At 40.9% G+C, this 19,103-nt stretch overlaps 1 protein-coding gene across 2 annotated transcripts in view; it reads right to left on the reverse strand.

Annotated features, from left to right (window-relative positions):
* Samd12 (sterile alpha motif domain containing 12) overlaps nt 1–3,893 on the reverse strand; it is a 434,786-nt gene extending 430,893 nt beyond the window's left edge. Inside the window, exon 1 of one of the 2 annotated variants that reach the window (XM_029565861.1) lies at nt 3,737–3,893. In XM_029565861.1, coding sequence (XP_029421721.1) covers nt 3,737–3,749 — 13 coding nt within the window. In that variant the 5' untranslated portion in view covers nt 3,750–3,893. The remainder of the gene's footprint in view (nt 1–3,736) is intronic. The other variant, XM_029565862.1, reaches the window with a different exon arrangement.
* Nucleotides 3,894–19,103: the final 15,210 nt, after the last annotated feature.

The raw sequence follows: 19,103 nt of genomic DNA on the forward strand, positions 1-19,103 counted from the left end.
TCCAGTGATGGGCAGTGTTTTAATTCTTACTATACAAAAACCATAGAATTCAAATATTGAGTGACTTGTCAAATGCCATTTGATAAATCAATTTGATTACTTAGGAGGGAAAATTCAGATCCCCTAAAACAGATGTTATTTAGAGCACACATTCCATTTGCAATACTGTTTTTGGTAGGAGGGGAGCTTCCAGTGCTGAAAATTGGCAATTATTTTTCTGCCACTTAAGAAGAACTAATCTGGTTGATGTGCAGTAGAAATACTAGAAGGATAATTTTCACTCACCTTATTTTTTAAAAAACAAAGAAAAACTGGAAGGAGGCGGAATCAGGGACAAGGAGAGAGAAAAAAAATCCTCCTCTAGCTGAAGGGAATCATGTGCTCGTTCATGGAACAATTGCTCTTGGTCTCCTAAGTGCCAGGTATTGCCCTTAAAATACGAGATGAACATAAGACTGTCTCTAATAAACCCATCCTTTTTCCTGTCCCTCTATAATATTACAACTCAGTTTTGATGGCCAGCATCATGTGAATAGGAAGAACTGCTTACAGTTTCTATCCATGGAGAATGGCAGACTCAAGCTCCTACTTCTCCAGCTAAAAAAGCACATGATGATATATTCCCTACCCAATGTAGATCATAACCATATCCTATTCTATGGTTGAAAGCACGTATGTGTGGTGGCCAGAACAGAAATAAAATCACTCGTAACCCTGCCCACTAATTCAGTCATCCATTCAATCTTTCATTCATTCACAGAAGGGACACATTGGGTTAGATGTAAGACAGCATGAAAAGACAGTTATAAAAGTCCAGGTACCCATAAATGCAAAACAAAGCAAAAGCCACAATTGGGCTAGAAACAAACAGGATGTTCTTAAATTCAGAAAAAAAAAATTACCACTCACAGTAGCTGTAATAAACAAAGGGCATCTCTTTTCATCTTAAACAGAAGCCCCAGATTCCACAAAATGAGTAAGAGGACTACTTGCAATTAACACTTTTACAAGTTCAAGTTCACTAAGGAAGGGGGTTACACATTATAAAAATCTTCTAATTTGTTAGAGTGGCTGACATGTATAAGTGAAAAAGTGGGATACAAAACATCTGCCAAATGGTATGGCTTTCTTTTTAAGGAGAGAAATGGGAGTATAAGCAATGTTTACAACACTCTGAACTCTAGGCAGCCATCAAGACCTGTCCTTTATTTAATACATCGTTCCCAATAAGTAAACAATAGCAAGCACATTTTTTTTCTTACAGACATGAACACTAAAGCCCAGATGTTAGCATGTACTATATTCCCTTTCCAGCTCCTTAATAAAATTCCTTTTTTCCTGAATCAGTGTTTTTCAGTGAACTTTCATAAACTGGTCACGGAGAACTCTATATGGAAGAGTCATGCACTACTGATCTAAGGGCACAGCTCCAGGTACATTTCCTAAATATCTCAAATGGGTCCTAAAGTAATGACACTCTTAGCAGTATATGGAAACAGTCACTCTGAGTCTTTGAACATTAAGGCTGAAGAGAAGGGCACTTCCTTTAAAAGACCACACCTTCAAGTCTCTAAAGGTCTCCTTTTATGGCATTTGGACATCTAAGAAAGTTCCAGGCACCCTTATGCAGCATTACAAAACCTCCATGGATGTGTTTTGCGCAATCCATGAACATTTTCTAAGGGCCTGATATGAACCAAGTTCTGTGTTATAGCCTGGGAAACTGAAGAGTGCATGGTCTCCACGCCCCAGGGGCTCAGAGACCAGTGAGAGACAGATTAAGTGTGGCAATGGTAGGAAAAGACTTAAGCACTGGTGCTAGGGAAGCTCAGTGCATGAGATCACCAGGGCATGGGAAAGGCAGAGGGGACAGGGAGGATACAACAGGTTCCCAGAGGAAGGGTAGTCAGTCTTCCTTGAGCCTTGAAAGACCACATGTGAGCAGCTAGAAAAGGCCCAGACTATGTTAAAAAGAACAGTTGAAAACACTTTCTGCATCCTTCTTCTCGAGTCCTCACCATGATTGCAACCTGGATCTTCTGTGTTACTAGACAGGGATTTTAGTCAAGAAAGTCACTAGAAAATAAAATAAGTTCTTTGAGGTCCACATGTCCTTCCCTTTCAGAATTCGTGTTTTTGTAAGGTCTGGTTTCGCTGGTGTAATCACCCACAAGAAATATGACTAATTCTTTTCTACACTTCTTAACAGTGAACAGGAAATTATCTTCAAGAACACTGTGGACTGCCAACAAGTGGGAGGGAGTGTCCTCACTTGGGGGACACACAAGAGAGAAGAGAATATAATCAATGTCATCTAATAGGTAAGGGGGAAAGGTGGCAGTAGGTCAATACCCTGTTCCCAAGCTCAAGATGAATTTTACCTTGGCTTTGTTTCTGTGGCACATCTACTTATCATCTACTGGCTTACTTTAGAGAAGGAGGGGGTCATTTTTGTTGGTACACTTGGGAACACTGAAAGGGAGAGGGACCAGCTGGGGATCTTTGAACCTGGGATGTCTCAAAGACAGCAGTTTCTGAGTTTACAGGTGTTGAGTATGTGAGCTGGGTTGTTGTTACGGGTCAGGTTAAGACCACAATTATAAGAAAAGCGAGGGTCAGAATATTTCACTTTCTGTCTCCTGGGGCAGAAAAAGGAGACAGAAGCAAAGAAACTCTGTGCTTCCTTTTCATCTGTAGCCTACAAGGAACAGGCTCGTTTCCCTTTGGCAAGGAACCTGGCAGAACTGGCCGGAATGCCTTCTTTTTCTAGCTCAGATCCCCTCTGACCCAAAGAGCACTTGGGAGCCATAATTCTGGAGGTGAGGTTTGGCTTCCCAGGTAGTCCCATAATCATTTCAGGTCATCACGGGGCAAAAATGTGACCTCCAATTTGACAACAGAAACCCTTCTAGTCCACATGTCCCTTCACCCCCAGGAACAAAAAGCCTGTGTTCCAAAGAGAGCCTGACATGAAAAGCTCGGATCACTACCGAATTATTGCCTGATCCTACTTTAACCAGGAAGTTCAAAAGAGCCAAGGCTGTGCAATCAAAACGGCAAATTCAAAGTTCAAAATTACTTGAGGAAAGACGAAGGCGGTCTTCAAGGACAAGAATCCCCAAATCCAAGAGGCTGGTTTCTTCGCCCCCCACCTCCACCTCCCCCAGGGGGGGCAACGCACTTCGTTTCTGCAAACTTTGCTAACCCAGGGTAGGATTATCCAGAGTCTAGTGTAAAAGACACCCTCACTCAGAGAGATCTGCTGTAGGTGCTGAGGGTCCAGACTACAAGGGGCCCTTGACCCAATGACAGGCAGTCCAAGCTTTCTGATGACGCACCTGGTCAGGGTCAGCGCCCACGTGTGGAGGGCAAAGCGAGCATCCCGAGCCCACCCGCCGTGCCCTGGATGTGGGAGAGTGGGAAAAGGACACCTCCGAGCTGAACCCCCTCGAGCCAGACTTCCCGGCTTTCCCCCCCATTTCTACCACATCGCTTTGGGCTGGTAGCGCTTTTTTCTTTACCTCCTACCCTAAAGTCCTGTGCACCTATACGTCTCTCAAAAGCAACTAAATCAGGAGCTTCCTGGCCTTGCGGGGCTCAGGTGAGTGGCAAGTGATGCGGGGGAAGGGGCCGGCTCTCCACCACCCCCTTTCCTCTCCTCCCCGCCTCATCGGGAATGTGTGGATTGGGGTGCGCGGGTTAAGAGGGAGCTTAAAACGCCCCGAGCGTCCCTTACCTTCCACAGCCATTCTCTCAGAGCTTCCCTAACGCATGCATAATTTTCTTGGCCGAGGTACTCCTCCAGCCCGCGCTCCCCCCCTCCTCTCTCTTTCGCCTAAATATTCTGCGCTCATCTGCTCCAGGACCAACCTGCCGCGGTCACGCAAAGCTAGCAGCCGGCTCCCGGCTCCGCGCGGGGCGGTATGGGAAATGTAGTCCGTTCTATGTACCGCCACCCGAGAAGGTGTCTGGAGGGTCTGTGGGGTGAGATCCCGACACTCGCGTTAGGTCTATAACTCTAGCTTCTGTGTCACCAGACTAGGAACCTCTACATTCTGCGGGTCCTGGGAGGGGACCCCGAGAACGCCAGGAATTGGCGGGGACTTCATCTCCCGGGCTGCTTTGCGCCTGGTTTCCTTGGCTCGAAGCGGAGGGACCCGCGATTGAGTCTTTGGTCAATTAGAAGCTCTTAGACACCTGGCTGACATTGGGCCAGAGTGAGCCGGCAGTCAGGTGCTGAGCGCTCCTTTCTCTCTGTGGACTCTCGGCCACCGGGTCAGTGAGGACAACAGAGCTGCTGGCTGGCTGTGGTTGTTCACCTGGGCCAGAGACCTGCTGCACAGGGTGCAGTTGAAACTTGTTCCTGTGCACCCAGGGATGTGCGGTGTCCTGGGGGAATCCCTCCAGGTGAGACTGTTGTCTGCTGATCTTCCAAGTGGCTCCCATGATTAAATACTTATGAGAGGGGTGTGGCTTAAAAATTCCCCAAAGACAACATCTTAAATGGGAGTTAGGAGCAAAATCTAGGAACTAGGATTACACTCGAGGTCATCAGACTATGGGACATCTGGCTTCCAAGATGAGAGATGCTTACCTTCCCTGGTTTGGGAGACCCCCAGAGGCCTGTAGTAGGACCTAGTAAGTAAGAGTGCCCCCAAATTAGTGTTCTTATAACCTCTGAACCAATGCCCTTCCTCGGGTGCTAGCTGTAAGAAAGGATAAAGGGGAATCATGTACGGCAGTAGAAATCCAGGACTAGTAAATATTGATAAGCCCCTGGACTTTTTTCTCCCAATGAAAAAATACAGATACAATTATGGCTGGTAGGAATAAGCAAATAGCCTCATGGACCTCAGGAATTGGGTTAAGACTTGAAAGGGCTTGAACTCAGAAACACATATTGTGTGGCAACCACCCAGGCCCCAGCTCTTCTCTCTGCCTTTCACTATTCTTTTTTAAAGCTACTCTTTGTAAGGAAGTACAAAGTTCTGATCCTTCCGAGGTCACTGCTTAGCACCCCCATACAAGGACAGTGATGAAAAAGCCAGACAAAAACATACACGTTGTAGTGTACCTATGTATATAAAGTTCATAACCCAGACAGACAAAACTAAATTAGGTCACTAGAAATCAAGGTACAGGTTCCCCCACGTTCCATGCAGTTGCTAGAAGGAAACCATATGGAAAGCATTCTTGATTCATGGTATTCATACATGTACATTCACAGTTAGTGAATATGGGATGTATGTGTAAGGTCTGTGCAAGTTTATGTTACATTTCAACAAAGTTTTTTTTTAAAGAATGCATCGTTAATTCCATTAAATATAATAAATGACCCATTCATAAACCACTTTTTAGTGCCTTCTCTTTCTTTGCAATGAAACAGTGTCAGTTCCATTCAATCCCAATTAACATGTATGTTTTGAAGACCTACTATTTTATATGCTAAATGCTCATCTAAGAGCTTAGGATGTATGGTGGACAAAATTTCTAGAAATGGCCTTATTTTATGAACTAATCTTGCCTTAGAGTATAAAGTACAGGTAGCCTTTATGAAGGAAGATTATCTAGATGCATCTGAACATGATGCACATGAGCACTGGAAATCAGAGAACTTTCTCTAGCTCCCAGCAGAAGACTATAGGAGAACTCCAAAAGGCCCTGGGCTTGAGAAGATGTGAACACATTTTACACCTTTGAAGATGGAGAAGGCCATGAACAGGGACACAGGTGGTCACTGGCTGGCTGCCATTTAGGTAACAGGGACCTCAATCCTATAGTAAAGAACCAAATTCTGCCAGCAAACTGAATGAACATGGAAGAGGATTCTTCCCCCAAGACTTTCAGATGATGCCCTGGTCTACATCTTGTCAGTCCTGAGCAGAGATTTCAGCTGAGGTCTCCCTTCTGTATACCTGAGCCACAAAACTATGAGCTAATAAGTGGATATTGTAGGTTTCTAACTTTCTAATACACAGAACACTTAGCCCTATTTCTGTAGGTAGACAGTACAGATATAGTTCTAAATCAAACATTCTGTCTTACTCTCCAGCAATCTTTTCTTTATCCAAGTTCTACAGGTGATTCAGATCAATAGCATCTATTGCACAATCCTGGTGAACAAATACCTGGGAGGAACAAGGTTATCACTTCCGGCTAACCTGTTCTGATATCTTAACAGAGCCTCATCTTGCCACAGGGCTTTTGAAGGCAAGGTCTCCCTTCTCTCCAGTACCGTCTGCAACAGTCAGACCTAAGTTCAAAATCTGGAATGGGAGAATATGAGCCGTTTCCCCTCGACCATTGTCTTTGAAATCACTGAGGATGGTTCCTGCCAGATTTGTACTTGGCAATGATGATTCTCATAGGGTTGTTAAAGGGATTAAGTTAGTGGATATATATGCAGCATTTAGAAAACTACCTGCCTCATAGTTAATAACACAAAGAAATTAGTTATTCTTATTGAAGATAGTAAAGTGTGCAGTTTCTGATTTCATAAGATGTTCAAAATGTTACTTTTGCTTCCTTTCTCAAGTCCTAACATTCATAATTTCCCATTCAGGTAAATATTATAGTTTTCTCTCCCTTTTTCAACCTATCAATTTTTTTTATTATATATTTTCAAAAGTGGCTATAATATTTTTAGGTTCACTGTTGAATTAATACAGTTATACAATATCGAACTTAGTATAAACCCTGTAAGACATAACATTGAATGAGTTTTTAACCTTATAAAAAGATCTCCATTTCATTTTAAAATATACTGTTTCTAACAGAAAGACTCACTGTTTTTGCTAATAACGCTGAGATGTTGGCGCATGTGTGTCTAATCTGTATGTATCTGATTATAACTAGTCATAGTCAGTTGCACTCAGATCCTTAGCATAGTATAAACCCTGTAAGACATAACATTGAATGAGTTTTTAACCTTATAAAAAGATCTCCATTTCATTTTAAAATATACTGTTTCTAACAGAAAGACTCACTGTTTTTGCTAATAACGCTGAGATGTTGGCGCATGTGTGTCTAATCTGTATGTATCTGATTATAACTAGTCATAGTCAGTTGCACTCAGATCCTTAGCACCTGTGTATGGCTATAAAGTCATTGGTTAGATTTCAGTGGTAATGTTTATACTTCTACTCATTAACATGACATAAATTTTTATGCTTCCTCCTCAAATATAACTCATTTATTTTAATTTGTTGACCTATCACATTTAAAAAAAAAATATGTGTCTAGATAGTCACCGTGGACCTAACAATATTATTATGGCTTTGGAGTCAAGGACAAGCTCATAGGTTCATCAGGGATAGGATCATGATGAAATGGGACAGGAGATGGGGTAGAAATAGTCAGCTGGCTGTTAAAAAGCATGCAATTAAGGATGTGGTTAGTGTGTTGGTTAATTTTATGACCCAGCGTAACAGGGTGCCAAGCTTTTCAGTCATACTTTATGAGTGCTTTTATGAGAATTATTTAGTCTTAGATATGGCCTCATGGACACCAGTCTGGACTTGCATTCTCTAGGTAGCAGAACCTGACCTTTAGTTCCTGATCCTTCTTGTCTCTACCTCCCAGGCTTGTTGTGAGTATGTTTATGAATGGAATTAACATTGAAATCAGTAGATTGGAACAACCTCATTGAAGTTTCTGATTCTCTGGCCTTCAGAGTCATATAGGAACTAAAACAACAGTTTTCTAGGGACTCCAGCTTGCTGATTCATTTGGAAGATCTTGGGACTTTCATGCTACCATAACCACAGGAGATAAGCTGTTATAAGACCTCTGTCTCCCTCCCTCTCCCTCTCCGTATAACTATTCCATTGGTAGTGTTTCCATCTAGAACCCTGTTGAATATGATCAAGAAAATAGTCTAGATCTTCTTAAAGCGTTTCAGTAAATCACCTGGATAAAAGAATGTGACAAAAAAGGACTAAATAATGTGACAAAATATCTGATAGTCACAGCTTAAAGGAGGAAGAACTTATTTTTGTTTATGGTTTCAAGGGGGTTTCAGTCCATCATGTTATGAAGGCATGATGATGAAAGCAAGTAGTAGAAACTCCCCCTGTGGTGGCAGACAGGAAGAAGAGAGAAAAGGCCAGACCAGAAGGAACTATAACTTAAAGGCCTGGCCCCAGTGACCTCCTTCTGCTCAGCAGACCTTAGTTCCTAAAGGCTCCACAACATTTAAAATAGCCCATGAGCAAGGGACTAAGCATTCAAAATTTGAGCCTGTGAGAGACATTTTGGATTCAAACCACAACAGAGGTCCTCCCAGGACCCTCATACTGAGGCAAAAAGGAGATGCTCACTGAAGTGTTTGAGGCAAAAGGAGAAGACAAAGCATTTACAGTGGTTAGAACACATGGGTAAGCAAGGGGCTGAGGGTGGGAGGTTGAGGGGAGACCATGAACATGGAGAGAGGGTCTAGGATGGAGTGTACCCATCAAGGTACTGAGAAATGTCCAGGAGAACAAGTGCATTGTAAAAGGAAACCAATAAAGGATAATAAATAGGACAGCAAAACGTTTTGATCTCCACTTAGAAATTACGGTGGTTTCTGTGCATAGAGGCCTACTCTGGATTCTCTAATATAACTCTTCTATTTATAATCTTTTAGCTAGTTACTTATTGCTTATAGAGTATCAGCAATAGACTGTCTCTTGACATGTTTCATGTGCCAGGTAACCACAGTTTGAGCATTTTGCTCATTTCTCATTCAGTACTCTTAACAACTCTTGAAACTGGGTGTCAGAGTTTGCATTTTATATCTCAGTAAACTCAAGCACAGAAGGGTTGATGATTGGTTTGACAATATGCGTCCAGTTCAGCACAGCCCGAGAATTTATTTATTTTCATTCTCCCCTTCTTCCTTATAAACAGAATCTTGTTATTTAGAACAATTGTGATTCAGTTAAAAGACCAAAAGCTCCAGCCTTCTTTGTATAGCTAGCTCTGGCCAGATGGCTATAGTATGAGTGTTGTAGTGAGATTCCTAAAACAGTTTCTTAAAAGATGGAAATGGAAGTTAATCTGCTCCATCTTTTCTCCTTTCCTCCTGTCTCCAGCTTCCTGCCTTCAACACAGTGCTGGTGCCTGGTGCCTGCAGCTACCTTGGACTATTTGTTAACATGTATGGTACATGACATAAATCATAAAGAGCAGAGAAGAAGGAAAGAAAAGGAGAGGGTGCGTGATAAAAGCTAGCCATGAACTGTCTACCTCTGGAATTTTGTTTAAGAGAAAATAAAATTGCATATTCATTAAAAGATTGTTCTCATTGATATCAATTATCAATAGTCAAATGCAATTTGTAACTGATATGTATATATATTTGGTAAGGATTAAGACCCAGAGCCCATCCAGTTCCTCCCATAATCCAATCTCTGTGTTCACTATTATGCTATTGTTAAACAAACACTTGCAGTGCCAGAACACAGTCTCTTATTTTATTCATGTGCTTACACACTCTCAGTCATAATCATGCTTACACAGTAAGTACTCAGTAAATAATCTCTTATACCTAGTATCATTTTACCATTGTTATCAGTGGCACTTACTGTATAACCACAAATGCCAAGTTCTGTCTAGTCACTTGTATATACTCTGTTTCACTCAAGTCCTACAAGACTGTCAGATGTCACCATTTCCAGATGAGAAAAAATGAGCCTCGATGAAGTTGAGTAATTTGCCCAGTGTCTCCAAAACATGAAATGGTTTTGACAAGGATTAGGCCTGTCCAGATGAAGAGATCTGCAGTATTATGTCAGTCTTTCTAGATCTCAGTGCTGATTGCTTAATTACAAGTCTGTTTTCATGAGCACTTGAGCAGTTAGGAATGGTCAGTTAGGATAATATATATTTAAATGCTTTAGCATCAGAAATCATGATGCATACAATGGTTCAATAACTTCTAGATAACCTGGAAGATACAAAGTGGAAAAGATAACCTCTCATAATCTAAAGGTCTACGTTTTTGAAGTGAGAAACATTAAGGTATGGTCTCAGGTTTCACCCGATACTAACATTTAAAATACGGTACATAAGTATGTTACTGAGTTTGCTGTCCTAAGTATGGTGCTACATTAAAACTTGTGAGTCTCAGATATAAATAATATAAATGCACTGGTCATGTTTCCATTTTGGGGGGGAAGATCTTGTAAATTGTTATGGTTCGTTTTCATTGTCAATTTGACTGGACCTGGAATCACCTAGGAGATGCACATCTGAACATGTCTGTTAGGGTGTTTCCAGAGACGCTTAACTGAGGGGGCAAAGACCTGCTCTAAGTGGGCAGCATTTCCTGATTAGTGGTCTAGCCATAAAGAGGTCAAAGGAAAGTGGAGTTCACCTATTTTCTTCCAGAGCCAATGCCTGGATCATTGCCACTGCTATCACTGTCGCCTTCAACCGACATCAGCCCCAGCTTCTTCACCCTTCCAATGTGGACTAAAGACCAGTGACTCACCAGGAAATCTTTCAGGCCTTCAGCACCAGATTGGGACTTGTGGAGGCATTCAGTTTTGTGAGATGAACAGCTACCAGGTCAATTCCCAGCCTCTCCAGAGGGCAAACAGCCATTTTTGAACTGCTTATCCCAAATCTTATATACCAATCTAATAATCCCTTTTTAATAACATGATACATATAAATTATATAATTATAATTATATTAAATATAATTATATATATAAATTATATATATGCATATCTATTGTCCTGTTCCTGTAGAGAACAGAAATCTAACTGAAAGATCTCAACTCTAAAGTCTAAAACTATTAACATGATGGAAATGAGGTGAAATAAAGAATTTCCTGTTATTGAAATGAAAAAATAGCCCTTTTATCTTGGGTCATGAACAAAAGGGCCAACCATTCATGTTACATCAAGCATCTATTGTAGGAAGGGAGAATATTTCAGGGAACATTAGTTAAGCACAAACATAGTTGTTTCTGCCTAAATCACTGTGTGTGTGACACTAAGTCTGTATTGTGGTAAGTTGATAAGAGAAATTCTTACTTTCAAAATAAGAGACTTAGCTGGGCATGGTGGAGCATGCCTTTAATCCCAGATGGATCTCTGTGAGTTCAAGGCCAGCCTGGTCTACATAGTGAGTTCCAGGACAGCTGGAGCTATAGGGAGACCCTGTCTCAAAAAGACCAAAATTAATTAATTAATTAATTAATTAATACTTGAGTTATATGTCCAAGATGGTTGAATCTACTTTTGCTAACAGTGATGGTCTTAGTGTTAATATTTGATTTAAGTGTTTGAGTTTCATAGACATACAGAATTAGATATAATCCTAATTTTTCTTGTCTTTATTAGTCAAGTTCCTGTGCCTCAATTTCCCCGCATGTACCAGAATAAAACTGAACAATGTATATATTACCCAACTCGGAATGTTAGTACTAAGCAATAACTGAGAGAATACAGAGAGAATACTGAGCATTGGTCCTGGACCATTAAGAGTTGCCACCACCATCATCATCAACTTCATCACTACCACCACTACCACCACCATCCAGGGAGGTCTCAGAAGCCACTTCCCAGGAATACAGATACCCTGTTATTCAGGTGGTAACAAAAGCCTCCAGACTACTTTCAGCACTTTAAGCACGTCCACCAGTCCAACTTGAAGTCACAAGACAAGCTAAAATTAGTCAATACAGAGCCCTCTCAGGCAAGAACACATGGCACTGTTGCAGGAAAGCAGTATACTGGACAATTGCCCATTCTTTTGATGAACTCAATTGGTAGTAAAGAATGTGTGATTCCCATGGAAAATGGCTGATTGCATGCAAGCATTTACAGGTTGCGGGGGGTTGCTACCCTCGAGAACTTTGCAGCAACTCTTCTTAGCAGTGTTGTCTTCCCTCCCCTACCACTGAACCAGGAACCATTTTTAACAGCCTACAGTGGTTCTCTGGAAGCACTGATGATCTTTACGTACCTGCAGAACCCTTTAAAATTACAACTGATTTTCACTGCTAGTCTGCTAGATGTCAGGTGATGAATATTCAAGCTCTGATGGGCATTATCCTTTGCTTCATAATACTAGAAAAAGATTCTAAAGCAGGTAGATTTCCATTTTCTAGTTTTAAATTTTATTTTGTTTTACTTTCTAGTACTTCTTGTTTTAAATAGAAGAGTTTATGGAATAGAGAGTGCAGATTTAATACATGTATACAGTACATAATGGCCAAATAAGGATACTGAATATTTCTATCTTCAAAATACATTTTAAATATGTTGATTATCATGTGATGATTATAGCTATTTGTAGGGTACACTAAGATACTCAGTACATGTGTACAATAAATACTGGTAAATCAGCATATGTTATTTTCTTAGTCTTTTCCCCTCTTAATGATTGTCTGATACATTCTGATACTTTTAATGTTTCTGTAGGGTACTGTAAGCTTTCACATATGTTATTGCACTTTATTCCTGCATTGATTATGAGTATAATTTCTTTTGTAGGCATGGATCAGGTAAAAAAGTAATTTGTCCAAATTCGTAAAATCAGATGAACCCCGACTTCAATACTTTCCAGGACGTTTTCATTCCATTTGGCTAAATTATCTTCTCAGGTACAGTACAACTTACTTGGCTTCCCAAATATATAAAAATGCATTCTCATTCTATTTGGCATTGGATGTTTCAATAAAATCCGATCTTAATCGTGCAGTGACTTAGAAAGCACATTGGTCTCAGGGGGAGCACAGTCATCTTCATCATCCTTCAAGCCTCAGTTCAAATTCTCGCTCATAGAATTGACTGCAATAGCTGACTAGTTTCTCTATCTGGTGAAGAACTCTCCCCCTGTGTTACCCCCACCCTCAGTTAACAGAATGACAAGACTTGAATCTATCCCCTCATTCCATTGTGAAGTCCTTTGACATTATTTTTTGCTCTGTGGTTAGTCCATAAAGTCTGACAAAGTTTTCCTCGGCCCTGCATCTTGGCTACTACTTTCTACTCTTGTAGAGCTATAAATCTTTCCTTAGCAGCACTGGCATAAGCTTGTGGATATATTGATTCTGTTTTCCCTTAAATAGTGTCACTGTCCCCTTTGTGTCCATGTACTCTGATTTTGCTGATGTCAGGTATCATCCTCAATAGCTTTTTTAAAGACAGGGTTTCTTCTCATTGAGCCTGGAGCTCACTGATTCAGCAAGGCTGACTGGCCAGTGAGCTTGAGGCACCTGCCTATCTCTGTGTAACCCAACACTGGGATTACAGATATGTACCACAATGTCCCCTGTTTTAGGTGGGTGCTGGGGATCAGAACTTACATCCTCATGCTTGCATGGTAAGTACTTTACAGACTAAGCCCTCTCTCCAAGCCTTGTTTATGCTCATTTTTCATATTCCAGCTGCTAGTACTCTGTCTAGCTCATGAATGTGTAATACATGTCTTGTGCGTTTATAAATAATGACTGAATGGAGAAATCCACGAATAATGACCTAATCCTGTCATTATTTTTCTAAAGATATTGTAAGTCAATATTTTGTCTTTGTTTTAATAGTCCATACTTTCAGGAGTACACTTTTTTATACATGGAATCAGTTCAGAAATACAAGACAGGTTCATCTCATACCTCTTATTTAATAATGATGGTAGAAAAGTAAAGGTTTTTCCATGTCACATCAGGCCAAACAATGCTTAGAAGAAGCCAAGTCTAGGTCAGCTTTTGTCGTAGTTTGTGCCATGGCTTAGATACAGCTTTGGGTGTGTTTCCCCAGGGTTAGTGTGTTGGAAACTTAGTCCCTAGTATGGCAATGTTAAAAAATGATGAGACCCTTAAAAACTAGGACCTATTGGTAGAACACTAGATCATTGAATGTATGGCCTTAGAAATAATTAATATTCTCTGTCTTTCCATGTAGGCTCTTCCTGTTTCATCTCCTATGAGATCCTCATAAAGCCAAGCTAATATCAGAGCCATATACTTGAACCTCCAGCACTATGACCTAGTATCCTCTTTTCTGTATTATCCAGCATCAACTATTTTATTATAGTACATAAAAGTAACTAATACAGTTTTGTTCAGGTTGTAGGATCACGGGGGAGGTGGCTGCTGCTTTAGTTGGAGTTTAGTTGAGTTCTGACCTATAAGTGAAAGAGTGAAATGTCAGCTGTGCTCCTCACTGCGGGTACATGGATACTTTGAGGTACCTACGCCTAAGCCTGAAGGGAAGCAACTACCTGGAGGAGGCGGTTCTTATAGAAGGTCAAAGGAATGAGAGAGGAAAGGAAAACATGCAAGGCTTTGACCATCTGACACCACATTGAGGCATCTTCATGGCCAATCCCAAACTTTTAAAAGAATTTTCTAATATTCAATATGTTTATTTTATGTGTATGCATGTTTTGCCTGCATGTAGGTAAATGCACCCATGTCATGCAGTGCCCGCAGAGGACAGGAGAGACTGTCAGATCCCCTGGAACTGGAATTACAGACAGTTGTTAGCTGCCATGTGGGTGCTGGGATTCAAATCCAGGTCTTCTGCAAGAACAGTGCTCTTAACCACTGCGCTATCTCTCCAGCCCCCCATAATCCCAAATTTAAAGCAGTAGGAAACATACTATATGAAAAGTAGTGGAAAGATTGGAATATAAAGATAAAGCACCGCATGACTACATATTAATTTCTTGTGTCTTCCATAACAGTACTATAAGCTGGGTAGTCTAAAAGAACAGAAATGTATTCTGTCATAGTTCTGGAAGCTAAAACTGTAAAATTAAGGTGTTGGCAAACCCAGACTTTTTCTGAACCTCTTAAAAATAATCCTCCCATGCTGGTAGTCCCTGGCATTCCTTGGCTAACAGCTACATCTGTCCAAGTTCTACCTTCTTCTTTGCATGGACTTCTTCCCCACAAGTACATCTCTCTCTCTGAATCACTCTTCCTATGACAGTGCTAGTCTTTGCATTTTGAGTCCGTTTCAATCCAGTATGACTTCACCTAAACTTTATGATCCTATTTCCAAATAAGGTCATATTCACAAATGTTAGGGGTTAGTATTTCTCCTTGGGGGAGGCAAATGAGGGGCTTCACAATTCAACTCACAAGACTAGAATGCTCTACCATCTTTTATAAGCTATGGTAGTTGTCTTCACTGTCAATAAGTACTATATATAATTTTAACTGAAGCTATTGTTTGAGAAGAATCACATTAGAAGACAGTAGACCCAAGACTGCAAAGAGATTTAGTCCTCATACTCAAAAAGGAGTGAGAAGTAGGATCTCTCTGTCTCTCTCTCTGTCTCTGTCTCTGTCTCTGTCTCTCTCTCTCTCTCTCTCTCTGTGTGTGTGTGTGTGTGTGTGTGTCCTGTGTTCTGTGTACTAGAAATACTAGAGTAAATATAGGGCATTTAGTTGGTACAAAAAGGCAAGGGAAGGAAATTATTCATAAGGGAGCAGGTAATAGCTAGAAATACAGTAGGTTTAACCAGTTGAGTCAGAAATATTAATAAACCAGGTACCTCCTTCCTCATGGGTGAGTGAAATCAATCAAGCATTGCTCTTATACCCCAAAGTCATCACTAATGAATGCTCATTTTCTATGCAGGTGAGAAAGATGGGAGGTGTGATCAAGGCTGACTCTTGACTGGCATAAGCTACACTAGGTAGAATCAACGAGAAAAATATAGGTAAAATACTTTGCAAGGTGTTCAATACGTTTGTGGAAATGGTTACTACAAAAAAACTATTACTGACTCCAGAGTTTTGTCTTCAGCCTTTTCTGGAAAACAATAATTGTGCGGAGCTTAGAGTAGAAAGGTGCTCTAGCCAAACACATCATTTCAGGGAGGAGACATATAAAGTTGTTACTAGTTAAACCTTGTACTATTGGATGACTGTTCTGGGTAGCTTTCTATGCTGTGATTAAAAACTCTGACCAAAACCATCTTTGGGGAAGAAAGGGTTTATTTGGCTTACAGGCACAGTCTATCATCAAGGGATGCCAAGGAGGAACTCAGGGCAGAAACCTGGAGGCAGGAGATGAGGCACAAGCATGGAGGAATGCTGCCACTGTCTTGCTCCCTGGCCTGTACTCAACCTGCTTTCTTACACAATACAGGGTGGCATCACCCACAGTGGGTTTGGCCCTCCCACATCACCCGACAATCAAGAAAATGTCCCACAGACCTGAACACAGGCCATTCCAATGAAGGAAATTCCCCAGTTTAGGACCCCTCAACCCAGGTGTGTGAAGTTGACAACTACAGCTATCCAGCACAGTGACTGAATTTAAGAAAGAGTAGGAGTATGGGTGGTTAGACTCTCAAGCTAAAATTGTACTGAAAAATCAGGAATGAAGAATTTCCCCCTGAAAATAGTTTAAATTGCTCATGAAACATGGGATTGGACTGTTATGTATATATTCTTAAAGGTTAACTTCCTAGTATGCTAGGGAGCATGAAGAAAAGACTACAAGGAAAGGCTTAACAAATTTCTGCCAAACGTGGCACCATACACCTGTGATCTCAGCACTTGGGAGGCTGCAATAGGACTGGGAGTTTGAGGCCTTCATATTGAGACTGTCTCAAAAAGAAAAGATACCTACTTCCAAATAGGACAGAGGTAGATAGATCCAATGTTTTCCTTTTGGACTGTAATGCCTTAATACGCTGTCTGATTTTATGATGATTAAATGAGAAAGTTAAATCTCCATCTTAGAGCAGAGGTCCATCTAAAAGTAAATAGGAATTTTGTTCAATTGCTTGAACCTACTTAGATGAATCTACTGCTTGTTTGGTGACCATGATTTGCTAGAAATTTTTCTAACAGCTTTACCTATGTCCAGGCACTTGTGACTTGGGAAACTATGTGCCAAACCACCTTGTTATGCTGTTTTTCTAAGTTTTCATGTCATTTTGGTTCTGCCATACATATATTAAAAGTAGTAGACTAAAATCAGAACATGGAGCTGGATGTGATGCTATCAGCGGTGGACCTAATGACATCCATCCCTGTGCTTCTGTTCTTGAAGCTTGAGTAAGCAGTGTGGATAAAACCTCAGCAGCCCTTCTTTTGTGCTCTCCTGTGTGCTATGTTGTTGCAAAAGTAAAGAACAGAGTTGAGCTTTTGTGATGAGAGGTAAGCCTGTCCAACAATGGTCAGAAAGTAAAAGTGTGGGGGAATTCAATCAGTCAGAGATAGGTACAAAGGTTCCTCAGGTACAGGTGATTGATTACTGTCCTCATGAACCTGGGGGTATGATCTAGGGCTCTATCTGAACCTCTAAAAATGCAAAGAAGTAAAAGAAAGATGAGATACAAGTGATGATTTAGAGCATACCTGGGACCGAGAGCATGCCGTTCACCCAGGATGTACCTGGTAAGACAGGGCAAGCCACAGATGCAGCGGTGGACCTTGCCATCCACACACCTTTTCTAGCCTGAGCTACATGTTAGTGAAAACGTGACATTTTAAAAGTATTTCTATGGGATCTGTTTTACTTAAAGATCCTCTTATGTGGAAATCTGAATGTTATGTGCTGTAGGAAATTATGGGCCAACTTTTGCCACATGCTTTTTAATGTTAAAGAAGTATTATCTGTAAAGTACCTTAGTTGATTCAGGGGCATGTTCATTATAGTCATCTCTGCATCCACATATAACCCCTTCAAGTGCCCTTCATACTCCCTGGGTTCCTTTCGGGAAAAAAGAAAATAACATACATTACCACAAAGACTGGCCAACTCCTTGGTTTCTAATAGGGGCTGCCTTATGTGTCTTATACTATGGGGTCTTTTTAAAGGACATGGTGATAAATAGAAATACCCTGGACCTTAGAGACATAGGTTTGAGTTCAAAACCTGCCTGTAACTACATATTAGCTGGGCAAAAATTACAAATTAACATCTCTGGCCAGGATCGTCTCACTTGCATTGTAGACAAAATCCATCCTTTATAGGGTGTTTTTGTATCTATGTAGTTAGCAAAATGCAGGAACTTAAAGTGATAAACAGTTATCTCACACAATTTCTGTGGGTCAAGAAATCTGAGAACCTGAGCTATGGAGAAAATTCAGTGGGCAGGGTGATTTCTGTGCAAGTACGAGGTCCTCGATTTGGATCCTCATCACCCAGGCATGGAAGAACAGGGCTGCAAGCCTCGTGCTGAACAGGGCAGAGAGAGGTGGATATTGGGCACTTGCTGGCCGTACAGCCTAGGAAAAACGGCAAGTTCCAGGTTCAGTGAGAGTCCTTATCTCAAAAGATTCAATGGAGAGTCAATTGCAGAGACACCTGATACTGACCTCTGGATTCTGTATGGTGGGTGGGTGAGTGAACACACACACACACACACACACACACACACACACACACACACAATCTGAAGACAGATCAGCTGAGTGATTCTAGATCTGTGTCTTTTGTGAAGTTACACTTAGCATGTCAGTCAGGAACTGTGTTTATCTGAGGGCTTGACTTGGGCTGAGGAATCTACCACAGGCTAGTTCCCCTCATTCTTAGAAATTCATGTTGGCTGTTGGCAGGCGGCCTCAACACCTTGCAACATGGACCTGTTCATGGGATTTCTGGAATGGCTTCACAAAATGACAGTTGTCTTCCCCTAGAGAGGCCTACTTGCCAGAAGCAAGTTGCAAGTCTTGTCCAAATCCAAGTGATAAGGGTTAGGTTCCACTTTTTGAAGTGTGTCTAATAATGGACATGTCTCAAACTTCCACAAAGGACAACATAGTTAAAATTCTTGTAATAGAAATTAAGAATTTAGTAAATACCATCAATCTATGTAAAAGTTTAAATAGAACCCCCAGTACTAAGCACAGCACTTTGTAGATAGCAGCCTCTTACATGAATTAATTGTATTGCTTGACTTGTGTTAGGTATTGGTCTAAGTATTTTGTATAGACTACATCATTTAATTGTCACAGTGACCATGACAATGGAGGTCAGCCTATTAATCTAATTTACAGAAAATAGATTTACATTTAGATGTAATAGATTTATTATTTTCTGCAATCTAATTTACAGAAAATAGAGAGAGGAGGGCTTTGATAGAGCCAAGAATTGGTCTCAAATAGTCAACTATAGGATGCAGCTTTTAACTGTCTTACG

Source organism: Nannospalax galili, unplaced genomic scaffold, assembly GCF_000622305.1.
Source record: "Nannospalax galili isolate Female #2095 unplaced genomic scaffold, S.galili_v1.0 scaffold17, whole genome shotgun sequence".
Classification (NCBI taxonomy): Eukaryota; Metazoa; Chordata; class Mammalia; order Rodentia; family Spalacidae; genus Nannospalax; species Nannospalax galili.